This window comes from Hylobates moloch, unplaced genomic scaffold (assembly GCF_009828535.3).
Source record: "Hylobates moloch isolate HMO894 unplaced genomic scaffold, HMol_V3 SCAFFOLD_1, whole genome shotgun sequence".
Taxonomy (NCBI): Eukaryota; Metazoa; Chordata; class Mammalia; order Primates; family Hylobatidae; genus Hylobates; species Hylobates moloch.
The window spans coordinates 52,620,074-52,632,831 of NW_026652276.1; the positions used below are offsets into that span (position 1 = coordinate 52,620,074).

General features: G+C 39.6%; 1 protein-coding gene across 4 annotated transcripts in view; it reads right to left on the minus strand.

Moving 5' to 3' along the window:
* The window catches only part of ANKAR (ankyrin and armadillo repeat containing), a 75,810-nt gene that overhangs the window by 34,130 nt on the left and 28,922 nt on the right, over nucleotides 1–12,758 (minus strand). For all 4 annotated transcript variants that reach the window (XM_058440268.1, XM_032755153.2, XM_058440262.1 and 1 more), the window contains exons 9-10: nucleotides 12,236–12,444; nucleotides 7,893–7,997 (exon numbers count right to left, since the gene is read on the minus strand). In XM_058440268.1, coding sequence (XP_058296251.1) covers nucleotides 7,893–7,997; nucleotides 12,236–12,444 — 314 coding nt within the window. The remainder of the gene's footprint in view (nucleotides 1–7,892; nucleotides 7,998–12,235; nucleotides 12,445–12,758) is intronic.

A 12,758-nucleotide genomic window follows, 5' to 3' on the forward strand; every position in this document is an offset into this window, starting at 1 on the left:
AGATAGATAGATAGATAGATAGATAGATAGATAGATAGATAGATAGACAGATAGATATAGATATAGATAGATATAGATGAAGACAAAGACAGGGTCTCACTATGTTGCCCAGACTGGTCTCAAACTCCTGGGCTCAAGCTATCCTCCTGCCTTGGCCTCCCAAAGTGCTGGGATTACAGGCATGGGCCACCATGCCCAGCTGAACATTTTCATCATTTCAGAAAGTTATTCTGGACAGTGCTATTCTCAAAACAATCCTATGGGGTGGAGCCATTTTATTTTTTTATTATACTTTAAGTTCTAGGGTACATGTGCACAACGTGCAGGTTTGTTACGTAAGTATACATGTGCTGTGTTGGTTTGATGCACCCATTAACTTGTCATGTACACTAGGTGTTTCTCCTAATGCTGTCCCTCCCCCTGCCTCCCACCCCACAACAGGCCCTGGTATGTGACGTTTCCCACCCTGTGTCCAAGTGTTCTCATTTTTCAATTCCCACCTATGAGTGAGAACGTGCGGTGTTTGGTTTTCTGTCCTTGTGATAGTTTGCTTAGAATGATGGTTTCCAGCGTCATCCATGTCCCTGCAAAGGACATGAACTCATCCTTTTTATGGCTGCATAGTATTCCATGGTTTATATATGCCACATTTTCTTAATCCAGTCTATCATTGATGGACATTTGGGTTGGTTCCAAGTCTTTGCTATTGTGAATAGTGCTGCGATAAACATACATGTGCATGTGTCTTTATAGTAGAATGATTTGTAATTCTTTGGGTATATACCCAGTAATGGGATGGCTGGGTCAAATGGTATTTCTAGTTCTAGATCCTTGAGGAATCGCTACACTGTCTTCCACAATGGTTGAACTAGTTTACACTCCCACCAATAGTGTAAAAGCGTTCCTATTTCTCCACATCCTCTCCAGCATCTGTTGTTTCCTGACCTTTTAATGATCTCCATTCTAACTGGTGTGAGATGGTATCTCATTGTGGTTTTGATTTGCATTTCTCTGATGGCCAGTGATGATGAGCATTTTTTCATGTGTCTGTTGGCTACATAAATGTCTTCTTTTGAGAAGTGTCTGTTCATATCCTTTGCCCACTTTTTGATGGGATTGTTTTTTTCTTGTAAATTTGTTTAAGTTCTCTGTAGATTCTGGAATATTAGCCCTTTGTCAGATGGGTAGATTGCAAAAATTTTCTCCCATTCTGTAGGTTGCCTGTTCACTCTGATGGCAGTTTCTTTTGCTGTGCAGAAGCTCTTTAGTTTAATTAGATCCCATTTGTCTATTTTGGCTTTTGTTGCCATTGCTTTTGGTGTTTTAGTCATGAAGTCCTTGCCCATGCCTATGTCCTGAATGGTATTGCCTAGGTTTTCTTCTAGGGTTTTTATGGTTTTAGGTCTAACATTTAAGTCTTTAATCCATCTTGAATTAATTTTTGTATAAGGTGTAAGGAAGGGATCCAGTTTCAGCTTTCTACATATGGCTAGCCAGTTTTCCCAGCACCATTTATTAAATAGGGAATCCTTTCCCCATTTCTTGTTTTTGTTAGTTTGTCAAATTTCAGATGGTTGTAGATGTGTGGTGTTGTTTCTGAGGGCTCTTTTCTGTTCCATTGGTCTATATCTCTGTTTTGGTACCAGTACCATGTTGTTTTGGTTACTGTAGCTTTGTAGTATAGTTTGAAGTCAGGTAGCATGATGCCTCCAGCTTTGTTCTTTTTGCCTAGGATTGTCTTGGCAATGCGGGCTCTTTTTTGGTTCCATATGAACTTTAAAGTAGTTTTTACCAATTCTATGAAGAAAGTCATTGGTAGCTTGATGGGGATGGTAATGAATCTATAAATTACCTTGGGCAGTATGGCCATTTTCATGATATTGATTCTTCCTATCCATGAACATGGAATGTTCTTCCATTTGTTTGTGTCCTCTTTTATTTCATTGAGCAGTGGTTTGTAGTTCTCCTTGAAGAGGTCCTTCACATCCCTTGTAAGTTGGATTCCTAGGTATTTTATTCTCTTTGCAGCAATTGTGAATGGGAGTTCACTCATGATTTGGCTCTCTGTCTGTTATTGGTGTATAGGAATGCTTGTGATTTTTGCACATTGATTTTGTATCCTGAGAGTTTGCTGAAGTTGCTTATCAGCTTAAGGAGATTTTGGGCTGAGATGGTGGGGTTTTCTAAATATACAATCATGTCATCTGCAAACAGGGACAATTTGACTTCCTCTTTTCCTAATTGAATATCCTTTATTTCTTTCTCTTGCCTGATTGCCCTGGCCAGAACTTCCAACACTATGTTGAATAGGAGTGGTGAGAGAGGGCATCCCTGTCTTGTGCCAGTTTTCAAAGGGAATGCTTCCAGTTTTTGCCCATTCAGTATGATATTGGCTGTGGGTTTGTCATAAATAGCCCTTATTATTTTGAGATACATTCCATCAATACCTAGTCTATTCAGAGTTTTTAGAATGAAGGGCTGTTGAATTTTGTGAAAGTCCTTTTCTGTATCTATTGAGATAATCATGTGGTTTTTGTCTTTGGTTCTGTTTATGTAATGGATTACACTTATTGATTTGCATATGTTGAACCAGACTTGCATCCCAGGGATGAAGCCGACATGATCATGGTGGATAAGATTTTTAATGTGCTGCTGGATTCGGTTTGCCAGTTTTTTACTGAGGATTTTTACATCGATGTTCATCAGGGATATTGGTCTAAAATTCTCTTTTTTTGTTTTGTCTCTGCCAGGCTTTGGTATCAGGATGATGCTGGCCTCGTAAAATGAGTTAGGGAGGATTCCCTCTTTTCCTATTGATTGGAATAGTTTCAGAAGGAATGGTACCAGCTCCTCTTTGTATCTCTGGTAGAATTTGGCTTTGAATCTGTCTGGTCCTGAACTTCTTTTGGTTGGTAGGCTATTAAGTATTGCCTCAATTTCGGAGCCTGTTATTGGTCTATTCAGAGATTCAATTTCCTCCTGGTTTAGTCTTGGGAGGGTGTGTGTGTCCAGGAATTTATCCATTTCTTCTAGATTTTCTAGTTTATTTGTGTAGGGGTGTTTATAGTATTCTCTGATGGTAGTCTGTATTTCTGTGGGGTTGGTAGTGATGTCCCCTTTATCATTTTTTATTGTGTCTATGTGATTTTTCTCTTTTCTTCTTTATTAGTCTTGCTAGCAGTCTATCAGTTTTGTTGATCTTTTCAACAAACCTGCTCCTGGATTCATTGATTTTTTTGAAGGGTTTTTTGTGTCTCAATCTCTTTCAGTTCTGCTCTGATCTTAGTTATTTCTTGCCTTCTGTTAGCTTTTGAATGTGTTTGCTCTTGCTTCTCTACTTCTTTTAATTGCAATGTTAGGGTGTCGATTTTAGATCTTTCCTGCTTTCTTTCTTTTTTTTGTGTGTGTGTCAGATGGAGTCTCGCTCTGTCGCCCAGGCTGGAGTGCAGTGGCACAATTTCAGCTCACTGCCAGCTCCGCCTCTGGGGTTCACGCCATTGTCCTGTCTCAGCCTCCCTAGTAGCTGGGACTACAGGTGCCCACCACCACGCCTGGATAATTTTTTGTATTTTTAGTAGAGACAGGGTTTCACTGTGTTAGCCAGGATTGTCTCCATCTCCTGACCTCATGATCTGCCTGCCTCAGCCTCCCAAAGTGCTGGGATTACAGGCATGAGCCACCACGCCTGGCCAATTCCTGCTTTGTCTTGTGGGCATTTACTGCTATAAATTTCCCTCTACGCACTGCTTTAAATGTGTCCCAGAGATTCTGGTACATTGTGTCTTTGTTCTCATTGGTTTCAAAGAACATCTTTATCTCTGCCTTCATTTCGTTATTTACCCAGTAGTCATTCAGGAGCAGGTTGTTCAGTTTCCATGTAGTTGTGTGGTTTTGAGTGAGTTTCTTAATCCTGAGTTCTATTTTGATTGCACTGTGGTCTGAGAGACAGTTTGTTGTGATTTCTGTTCTTTTACAATTGCTGAGGAGTGCTTTACTTCCAACTATGTGGTCAATTTTGGAGTAAGTGTGACGTGGTGCTGAGAAGAATGTATATTCTGTTGATTTGGGGTGGAGAGTTCTGTGGATGTCTATTAGTTCTGTTTGGTCCAGAGCTGAGTTCAAGTCCTGAATATCCTTGTTAATTTTCTGTCTTGTTGATCTATCTAATATTGACAGTGGGGTGACAAAGTCTCCCACTATTATTGTGTGGGAGTCTAAGTCTCTTTGTAAGTCTCTAAGAACTTGCTTTATGAATCTGGGTGCTCCTGTATTGGGTGCATATATATTTAGGATAGTTAGTTCTTCTTGTTGCATCGATCCCTTTACCATTATATAATGCCCTTCTTTGTCTCCTTTTTAATATTTGTTAGTTGAAAGTCTGTTTTATCAGAGACTAGGATGGCAACCCCTGGTATTTTTTTTGCTTTCCATTTGCTTGGTAGATCTTCCTCCATCCCTTTATTTTGAGCCTATGTGTGTCTCTGCATGTGAGATGTGCCTCCTGAATATGGCACACTGATGGGTCTTGACTCTTTATCCAGTTTACCAGTCTGTGTCTTTTAATTGGGGCATTTAGCCCATTTACATTTAAAGTTAATATTGTTATGTGTGAATTTGATCCTGCCATTATGATGTTAGCTGGTTGCCAGTTGATGCAGTTTCTTCCTAGCATCGATGGTCTTTACAATTCAGCATGTTTTTGCAGTGGCTGGTACTGGTTGTTCCTTTCCATGTTTAGTGCTTTCTTTAGGAGCTCTAGTAGGGCAGGTCTGGTGGTGACAAAATCTCTCAGCATTTGCTTGTCTGTAAAGGATTTTATTTCTCCTTCACTTATGAAGCTTAGTTGGGCTGGATATGAAATTCTGGGTTGAAAATTCTTTTCCTTAAGAATGCTGAATATTGGCCCCCACTCTCTTCTGGCTTGTAGATTTCCTACCGAGAGCTGCTGTTAGTCTGATAAGCTTCCCTTTGTGGGTAACCTGACCTTTCTCTCTGGCCGCCCTTAACATTTTTTCCTTCATTTCAACTTTGGTGAATCTGACAATTATGTGTCTTGGGGTTGCTCTTCTCAAGGAGTATCTTTGTGGTGTTCTCTGTATTTCCTGAATTGAATGTTGGCCTTCCTTGCTAGATTGGGGAAGTTCTCCTGGATAATATCCTGAACAATGTTTTCCAACTTGGTTCCAATTTCCCCTTCACTTTCAGTACACTAATCAGACGTAGATTTGGTCTTTTCACATAGTCCCATATTTCTTGGAGGCTTTGTTCATTTCTTCTTACTCTTTTTTCTCTAAACTTCTCTTCTCACTTTATTTCATTAATTTGAACATCAATCACTGATACCCCTTCTTCCACTTGATCGAATTGGCTATTGAAGCTTTTGCATGCCTCATGTAGTTCTCGTGCCATGGTTTTCAGCTCCATCTGGTCATTTAAGGTCTTCTCTACACTGTTTATTCTAGTTAGCCATTCGTTTAATCTTTTTTCAAGGGTTTTAGCTTCCTTGCGATGGGTTCGAATATCCTCCGTTAGCTCAGAGAAGTTTGTTATTACCGACCTTCTGAAGCCTACTTCTGTCAACTCATCAAAGTCATTCTCTGTCCAGCTTTGTTCTGTTGCTGGCAAGGAGCTGTAATCCTTTGGAGGAGAAGAGGCTCTCTGGTTTTTAGAATTTTCAGCTTTTCTGCTCTGGTTTCTCCCCATCTTTGTGGTTTTATCTACCTTTGATCTTTGATGTTGGTGACCCACAGATGGGGTTTTGGTGTAGATGTCCTTTTTGTTGATGTTGATGCTATTCCTTTCTGTTTGTTAGTTTTCCTTCTAACAGTCAGGTCCCTCAGCTGCAGGTCTGTTGGAGTTTGCTGGAGGTCCACTCCAGACCCTGTTTGCCTGGATATCACCAGCAGTGGCTGCAGAACATCAAAAAATGCAGAACAGCAAATATTGCTGCCTGATCATTCCTTTGGAAGCTTCGTCCCAGAGGGGCACCCGCCTGTATGAGGTGTCAGTCGGCCCCTACTGGGAGATGTCTCCCAGTTAGGCTACAAAGGGGTCAGGGACCCACTTGAGGAGGCAGTCTGTCCATTCTCAGAACTCAAACACCATGCTGGGAGAACCACTGCTCTGTTCAGAGATGTCAGACAGGGACATTTAAGTCTGCATTAGTTTCTGCTGTCTTTTGTTCAGCTATGCCCTGCCCCCAGAGGTGGGGTCTACAGAGACAGCAGGCCTTGGTGAGCTGCATTGGGCTCTGCCCAGTTCAAGCTTCCCAGCCGCTTTGTTTAACTACTCAAGCCTCAGCAGTGGTGAATGCCCCTCCCCCTGCCAGGCTGCTGCCTCACAGGTCAATCTCAGACTGCTGCGCTAGCAGTGAGCAAGGCTGCATCAGCGTGGGACCTGCCGAGCCAGGCACGGGATATAATCTCCTGGTGTGCCATTTGCTAAGATCATTGGAAAAGCACAGTATTTGGGCGCGAGTGCCCCGTTTTTTCAGGTACAGTCTGTCACAGCTTCCCTTGGCAAGGAAAGGGAAATCCCCCAACCCCTTGTGCTTCCCAGGTGAGGCAATGCCCTGCCCTGCTTTGGCTCACCCATGGGCTGTACCCACTGTCCAACCAGTCCCAGGGAGATGAACCAGGTACCTCAGTTGGAAATGCAGAAATCACCTGTCTTCTGCGCCAATCATGCTGGGAGCTGCAGACCGGAGCTGTTCCTATTCGGCCATCTTGGAACGGATCCCAGTAGAGCCATTTTATTAGTGAGTAAACTAAACTAACAGAGGTTAAGCAATTTTCTTAAGTTCTAAATGCAGAGGTAGTTACAAACCAGACCTGACACTAAATCTGCTACTTTTAATTTCAAAAGTAAATTGTGCAAATTATAGAATAGGAATAATTTCGAAACGAAAGTAAATATAAAAGTAGTGTGGTAGCTTCTGAACTCAAACAAATTTACAAGAAAAAAACAACCCCATCAAAAAGTGGGCGAAGGACATGAACAGACACTTCTCAAAAGAAGACATTTATGCAGCCAAAAAACACATGAAAAAATGCTCATCATCACTGGCCATCAGAGAAATGCAAATCAAAACCACAATGAGATACCATCTCACACCAGTTAGAATGGCAATCATTAAAAAGTCAGGAAACGGGCTGGAGAGGATGTGGAGAAATAGGAACACTTTTACACTGTTGGTGGGACTGTAAACTAGTTCAACCATTGTGGAAGTCTGTGTGGCGATTCCTCAGGGATCTAGAACTAGAAATACCATTTGACCCAGCCATCCCATTACTGGGTATATACCCAAAGGAATATAAATCATGCTGCTATAAAGACACATGCACACGTATGTTTATTGCAGCACTATTCACAATAGTAAAGACTTGGAACCAACCCAAATGTCCAACAACGATAGACTGGATTAAGAAAATGTGGCACATATAAACCATGGAATACTATGCAGCCATAAAAAATGATGAGTTCATGTCCTTTGTAGGGACATGGATGAAACTGGAAATCATCATTCTCAGTAAACTATCACAAGGACAAAAAACCAAACACCGCATGTTCTCACTCATAGGTGGGAATTGAACAATGCCTAAAATTGATAATAATAATAAAATAAATAAAATAAAATAGTAGTGGTAAAGTAACTTTAATTTTATTAACATTTTTTTAATTTTTTTGATATAGTTTTTTGATCCTGTGCAGCTTCCATGTGGAAAATAAAATATATGGTTGACAGGTAAATGAAGTGATCTTAGCAAAAGAAACTTAAAATCAACTAAAATTTTTCCTTTACAATTAAAAATATATTTAAAAATGAATGATGAATAAAATATAGCTCTACATAAAATAGCATAAGAAAAAGATATTAATAGAGTTTGCATCACCTGCATCCAAAATACATCTCCAGTATTGATGATTTGCTAAGCAAATTACTTCCAAGGACATGACAGCCATCATCCTTCGTTTATAGCTTTCACACTGTAACATTTCTGTTAAGTGTTCAACAGAAAAACACAGCTGTAATTTGCACAAGAGGCAATGAAATGCTTGATTCTATTTTTTGTACCAGCTAAGTAAAACCAAGGGTTGAGGTCACCACTATTACCACCACCTGCATGCATTAAATTCCCCACTGTGCACAGCTCCCTGTGAAGTACTGACAAATTCCATCAGCCCGTGATCTTTGAGGTTTATAGTCTATATAATTAGTGAAAAAATCCTGAAATTTCTTTTTTTGAGATGGGGTCTCAGTCTGTTGCCCAGCCTGGAGTGCAATGGCATGATTACAGCTCACTGCAGCCTGGATCTCCCTGGGCTCAGGTAATCTACCATCTCAGCCTCCCTAGTAGCTGAGACTACAGGTATGCACCACCACACCCAGCTAATTTTTGTATTTTTTTGCAGAGACAGCATTTTGCCATGTGGCCCAGGCTGGTCTCAAACTCTTGGGTTCAAGCAATCCACTTGCCTTGGCCTCCCAACGTGCTAGGATTACAGGCATGAGCCACTGTGCCTGGCTGAAATTTTTAATCTTTGGTCTGAATGACTTAGATTGGCTGGTCACATACTTCAAATTCCCTTGGAAAATAATACATCTCTCTCAGCTAAAATTAATTGTTAAATAAAATTTGAATGTGGATTTTCAAGAATAGCAAGGTAATCCACAGTATTGTCAATAAAAATTTAATATCCATTAAATTAGGTATGAGGCTTTATACATTTCCCAAGTATAAAAAAGATACTTTAAATAAAATCTTGGATGAACTTGTACTATAGACAGAGGATATTACAAATATACATGTCTATTGTGCTAGGAAAAAACACACAGACTATCTTTTCCTCATCTCTTTAGCCAGCCACTCTATTACCAAATCTGTCCTGAATCCAGCTTGGCTATATCATTCCGTGACATCCTCTTTTAAAATTCAGCTTCTACTCCAAAAACTAATCCTGAGACCTCTAATGAACTGATTTTTCTTTTATGCATAGTAGAAATGGGCAATGTGGCTGGGCGCGGTGGCTCACGCCTGTAATCCCAGCACTTTGGGAGGCCGAGGCGGGCGAATCACGAGGTCAGGAGATCGAGACCATCCTGGCTAACACAGTGAAACCCTGTCTCTACTAAAAATACAAAAAAAATTAGCCGGGCGTGGTGGCGGGCGCCTGTAGTCCCAGCTACTCAGGAGGCTGAGGCAGGAGAATGGCGTGAACCCCGGGGGGCGGAGCCTGCAGTGAGCCGAGATCGCGCCACTGCACTCCAGCCTGGGCGACAGCGAGACTCTGTCTCAAAAGAAAAAAAAAAAAAGAAATGGGCAGTGTGAGGAGGGAGAGCTATTGCAGGGCCCAAGGCAAAACAGCAGTGGCCAGATGCTCACTGTTGTTTGTTCTGTTTGTGTCACTGTCAGGACTTCCCCCACAATGGCTGTAGGAAGCAGCAGCCCTGGTGAATTTTTATATGCTTTTAGGCCATTCCTGTTAGGGGGCAGAGCTTCCTACTATTAAGGTAGGTTTTTACAACGATTCAGTTTAGTAAAAGTAACAGGATGGTCCTCTCACTTCCTCCTAACAAGACAACGAAATGATACAAATGCACGCAAATAAACACTGAAAACACTTTCCAATATCTCTTGGGGCTCATATCCAGTATTTGGGATATGTTCCCAGTACCTAGTAAATTCCAACGTCAGGTATTGAGCCAGACTTCTTGAATCAGTAGAATGGGGTTGAAAATCTTAAACATATTTTATCCCATCCTAAAATGAGTTGTTGAAAAAAAATCATTCCCATTCTCCAATTCATTTCTCTTTTTTGGCTTTAGTTTTTTATTTTTATCAAAGTAATGCACGTGCATGATTCAGAGTTAAATGTTGTCAAATGGCCTATAACAAAATTTAGTGGTTCCCGGGCCCCACCCTCCCCACTTTTCTGTGTTCATCTCTCCATATACAATCGGTTTGGACTCTTCCCTATACCTTCTATGATTTATAAATCTCCTTATTTCTACACACTTATATACACTGCTGTGTTTTGCTACATTGATTTAGACTTCACTGACTTCATGTTATGAAAAATGGGAAATTAACTCTTTCAACATTGCTCTTTCCTCTTACTTCCCTTTCTCCATATTTATAGCTTTTAGTTAAATACATGATGATGTCTATACAATTATTATTCACAGCTGAGACTGTAACATACTATAGTCATGTCTCTTTTTTTTTCAACAGGTAATAATTTCCTTATTTATTTTATTTATTTATTTATTTATTTATTTATTTATTTATTTATTTTGAGATGAAGTCTCGCTCTGTCACCAGGATGGACTGTAGTGGCATGATCTTGGTTCACTGCAACCTTTGCCTCCCAGGTTCAAGTGATTCTCCTGCCTCAGCCTCCCAAGGAGCTAGGACTACAGGCACGTGCCACCACGCCCAGCTAATTTTTGTATTTTTAGTAGAGACAGGTTTTCACCATGTTGGCCAAGATGGTCTCTATCTCTTGACCTCGTGATCCGCCCGCCTTGGCCTAATAATTTCCTTATTTTACAATAGTCCCCCCTTATCTGCAGAGGATACATTCCAAAACCCCCAGTGGATGCCTGAAACTGAAGACAGTACTGAACCCTGTATATACTATTTTTTTTCCTAGACAGATGCTTCTCAACTTATGATGTGGTTATGTCCTGATAAACCCATTGTAAGTTCAAATATTGTAAATTGAAAATGCATTTGTAAACCTAATCTGCCAAACAGCATAGCTTAGCCTAGCTTAACTTAAATGTGCTTGGAATAATTACATTAGCCTACAGCTTGGCAAAATGATCTAACACTAAGCCTATTTTATAATAGAGTGTTTAATAACTCATGTAATTTATTGAACACTGTACTAAAAGTGAAAAACAGAAATGGTTGTATGAGGACTGGAAGTACAGTTTCTTCTGAACATGTATCACTTTTGCACGATTGTAAAATCAAAAACCTGAAATCAAACCAGACTGTCTGAACATACATATCTATAATAAAGTCTGTAGGCATAGTAATAGCTTAACAATAACTAATAATAGATTACAATAATATATAATAATAGAAGTTATGTGAATGTGCTCTATGCCTCTCTCTCAAAATATCTTTTTGTACTGTACTGCAGGTAACCGAAACCACACAAAAATAAACTGCTGAGAAGGGGAGACTGCTGTATTTCATCTGCTTAGTTTTCCTTGTACCTACTGATAATTCCTCCCATTTTTTTCTTCTAGACTGGATGCACTGTTCCATTCTGAAACTTCCCCTTGCTGTCTTCCTTGAAATTCCCTATGCTTTACGCTTGGGTAATGCTCCAGTTTCCCGGGTCCCTCTCCTTTCTATTTCTTAAAGAGAATTCTAGCCTTGGCATCTTTAGGTCTTTCCTAGTTAGGCTCTGAGGAGAGCACTCCTAACAGGCACTGTCAGTTCTCAAGCCTTTTGAGGATTTATGGTGTGAGTCCAAGGGGTTCTCAGCTTTCCCACTGTTGGTTTGGAATGATTTTCTCTGGCTGGCTAAGTCCTAAGTCTTGCCTATCTGTTTCCATCTTCCACTATTTTATTGCTGTTGTATCCTTTCTTGTTTTCCCTTGAATGCCTGTCTTCTGCTGGTGGTACTATTATTGTTTAATCTCCATGTAATTTTAGCGGGGGTCTTGAAAGGGAGTAAAATTAGATACATCCATATAATTGGCCTAGTGACCCTTACCCTTATTTTGGCTAGACTGAATGCAAATTTGAAAAAAAAAAAAAAGAAAATAAAATCTCCAGCAGAATTCTTCACAAAACATTCATCAAAATATAACAAAAGATTTTGCTAAATTTGTCTCTAAAATTAGGAGGCAAGGAATAAGTTGGAGGGAATATTTTTCACTTAAAATTTCCTCTTTCCTTTTTTTTTTTTTGATGAAGGAGAGGATGTTTGAACTTCTGGAGAAAGTTGGAAAATAAAAATAAATATAATTATGTAAAATATAGTCTGGGCCACAGATCTTTGATTTTAACTTGGAAATAAAACTACGTTTGCACACACAAAAATTCAGCTCTTTATTATTCGTATTTTTATTTCTGGTCTTAATAAAATGTTTATTTCATGATTTTTAAATATTTAAAATATAATGCATGTATTATTTTATTTTCTCTCTTTCAGAGTATCAATAATTAAACTGAATAATAATCAGAACATGTATTTATAAAGAGATTATACTCACCTACCAAAGTTTTCCACACTGGGAGTTCAGGAATATTTAATTTTATTATATATTTGAGAACCTCTGTATGAAAGGTTAACACTGATAAATGGATTATATTATTTCCTTTAATATCTGTTTTTCTCCAGTTAGCACCGATAGAAAACAGGTACTGAATAGTGTCCAGTGCTCCTGAAGTGGCAGCAAGTAACAGTGGAGTGCACTGATTCCTAAAAATTAAGAAACATAATATAATAATTAAACACGCATAGAGTGTCAAATTTACTTTTTGTAAAACTATTCAAGCTGCAATTGGAGGAAGTCTGACTTACACCACCACCTTCTATTCTTAGGAATTCTCATCTTCTGTATTCTACATGTAAATGGATGTGCCTCCTTTGCCGTGCCATCCTTACTATGGGTCCCTACCCACCTCCCCAGCTTAATTATCATGCCTTATAATTTGTTTGGAGGATGATAATGCACAAAGTTCTTACAATACACTATCCTATCTAAGCCTTACAACTACTCCGCAAGTGAAGGA